This window comes from Pteropus vampyrus, unplaced genomic scaffold (genome assembly GCF_000151845.1).
Source record: "Pteropus vampyrus isolate Shadow unplaced genomic scaffold, Pvam_2.0 Scaffold355, whole genome shotgun sequence".
In the NCBI taxonomy this organism is placed as follows: domain Eukaryota; kingdom Metazoa; phylum Chordata; class Mammalia; order Chiroptera; family Pteropodidae; genus Pteropus; species Pteropus vampyrus.
Genome location: NW_011889136.1, coordinates 107,666 through 110,543, shown reverse-complemented (window position 1 = coordinate 110,543; position 2,878 = coordinate 107,666). Strand labels below are relative to the sequence as shown.

The 2,878-nt window shown below is 68.2% G+C and overlaps 1 protein-coding gene across 1 annotated transcript in view; it reads right to left on the bottom strand.

Moving 5' to 3' along the window:
• Positions 1 to 2,878, bottom strand: part of LOC111731221 (OTU domain-containing protein 7A-like) — a 68,011-nt gene that overhangs the window by 1,483 nt on the left and 63,650 nt on the right. The window contains exon 7 of the mRNA XM_023522692.1: positions 24 to 113. Within this exon, the coding sequence (XP_023378460.1) occupies positions 24 to 113 (90 nt within the window). The remainder of the gene's footprint in view (positions 1 to 23; positions 114 to 2,878) is intronic.

Genomic DNA, 2,878 nt, shown 5'->3' with positions numbered 1-2,878 from the left:
CCTGGCCTGCCGGTGGGGCCCACGTGCTTCCATGCCGTCGGGTGTGCGAGAAACCGATGCCCCCTCTGCCCGAGTCCCGCTGAGCTGCAGGGGCACCGAGTGGCCCCAGGGACCTGGAAACGAGAGGGGGTGGGGAGGGCAAGGGCCAGGTCGCAGGGGGTGGATGTCCCGCTGGCTTTCCCCTCACTCGGATGCCGTTCTCGTAGACAAGGGTGCCACAGGGGTGGGGACTTCACATCTGTGAAAAGCTTCCTTGCTCAGGAAAAGCCGGCGGCTCTGTGGGGGCAGAGTCCTGAAGTCGCAGCCTGAAGTCCCAGAGACTTTCAGGAGGACGCGAAAGTCCACGCTCAGCTCAGAAGGGCGCAGAGCCACGCTCCTGTCCGGAGGGCACGGACCCACGGCTCTAGGACGCAAAGCCACGGGACAGGGAGCGACAGGTGGCACTAGATGCTGGGGACACCAGCATGCCATCGAGCCAGCTGCACGGGGCCGGGCATGCTTCCAGCAAGACCCCCAGTCTCTCTCCTCCTCCTGTGGGGGCGCGTGGCCGCCCTTGGCCCGCACAGCCCTGAACCCCGAGACCCAATGTGCTGCAGTGTGCCAGCTGGCGTGCCCTTATCCGGCTCTTAAAGACGTAACGTCCCTCTGCGGAGCAGGCACTGGCAGCCTCGCCGCCTTCCCAAGACGGGGTCCTGGTCAACGTGGGGTTGTTCCAGACGGAACTGCCGGAAGCGGCGCGCCGCGCCCTGACACGCAGCCGGTCACTAAACGCCACCCACTGCCCGCCCCCGTCCCCCGCTGCATTCCCTGCTCGGGCTGCCAGCGCGTGTGGAGCTCAGCTTGGGTGCTAAGACACTAGCACGGGTCCTCGGGGAAGGTTTTCTCCCCAGATGAAGAGACGAGAAGGCATTTGGTGTGATGCCGAATGCGACGGCGTCTGGACGTGACGGCTGGAGCTGCAGCGCCCATCCTGTAACCATGAGGCCTCTGTGCCGCTGCGGCCAGAACCGCATGCTGCGAAGGGCGGGGCAGGGAGGGGCCGGGAGCCCGGGTCCCTGAGAAGGCCCGAGCTGGAAGCGCCCACCTCAGGGCCCCCTGCTCGAGCAGCAGTGGCCGTCGCTTCCTCGTGGGAGCCCCTGGCAGCCCGGTGCCACTCGGCACGCGTCTTCACTGGGGGTCCTATCGTGGCTTTCTGCGGTTGCCCCCGTGTTTCTTGGCATCGTAAAGGCCGAGGAGAGGGGGCGAGTCTGTCCCTTGGGTGGCCCCCTGGCGTGTGCTCGGCTTCTCCCGAACCGCCGGTAACCACGGCTGGGTCGCTAGGACCTGGTGTTTGTGGGAAGGCCCCTGCAGGCTCAGCTGTAGGGCCAGAAGCGGGGGACACGCCTGGAGGAGCCCTGGGGTCAGCCGTGACCTCACGCAGCGTCCGCTCTGCTTCGCCTATGGCAGGTCCTTTGCAGGGGTGGGTGCTGAGTGCTCGTGGTGGCCAGGAAGGCTTATCTGTGGAGCAGTACTCAAGGGTGGGGGACGGGCCTGGCTTAGGGACAGGCGATCCCGTTTCCCAGAGGCTACCGGAGGACACCGAGGACTTCGGTGCATGGAGGGACTGTCCCATGATGGTCACGTCATGATTACGAGGTGACGTCCTGGAACACGTCAAACGAAAAGCAGCCGAGTGTGGAGCATGGACAAAAGGCAGGTCCGGGGCAGAAGAGAGGGCAGGGGACAGGAAGGGAAGGTCAAGGGCTCGGCACCCAGGGAGGCGGTGTCACCGCACCGGCCGACAGACAGGGAGACAGGCCAGGGGGTTGCACAGCGCCCCCGGCCCACGCGGTGAGGAAGTGGCAGTGCCAGGCCTCTCCGTGCCCAGGGCCACACCCCCACCCCACATGCGGGCTCGGCCACGCCAGCAGCCCGGCCCCCAGCAGCCCGGCCCCCAGCAGCCCGGCCCTTTGCTCAGGCCCGCCTGGCCCCTGGTGCCAGCCTCGAGACATGACGCGCAGCCTCCGAGGCCCGGCGTGCCCGCTTCCCTGCCCCGTCCGTCTGTCTGTCCCGAGCTGGCATGGCCTCCCCTCCTGAGCGCAGCTGGGGCACGCCCTGCCTTGCACAGGAGGTGGCTCGGTGGGCTCACTGTCCCCCACAGGGCGGGGGGGCCCGAGGCAGGGACACTGTCACCTTTGGGTCTCCAAACCTGGACGTGACGCGCTTCACACACTCCCGCGGAGCTGATCCTTGTCCCCCCCACCCGCCCCGCTGACGAGCACTAGGGGACTCCTGGACCCCAGGCCAGCGTGAAGCCCGGGGTCAGGGCTGCGGCAACTGGCACCCCCCGCCCGGCGAGGGTGGCGCCAGGGACGTGCTGTGAGCCGCACTTAAGGCCCTGAAGTCAGCAGAGTGGCGAGTTCTCTGCAGATGCGTGAGGCCCAGACACCCGCAGGGACCGGACCCAGCCCACGGGAGCCAGGAGCGTCACGTCTGCTTGTGCGGAAGGTGGCCCCGTGGCCCCCGTCCTGAGGTGGGACGGGTCAAAGTGCAGCCCCGGGGCCAGGACACACAGGTCCCCAGATGCGGACCCTGCACCTGTCCCCACTCCCGAGAGGAGCCACAGCCCGCACCCGTGTCCCATCATGGCACCTTCGCTCCTCCGGGAAAACATCGCAAAGCCGGGGGTGGGGGCCTTCTGTAAGGGCACCCACGGGGCCTGCACCCCGCTCGGCCACCAGGGAAGCCAGCCCTGGGACCTGCGGCTTCTCCGACAGCTGGTCCCATCACCGCGGGCTGCACCCCTGAGCCTCTGTTCCTCTGGGCCCCACGGCGCCGCGTGACAAGTCACCACGACGCCCCAGGGCCACGCCCCACGGCGGGGCCTGAAACCAGCCGG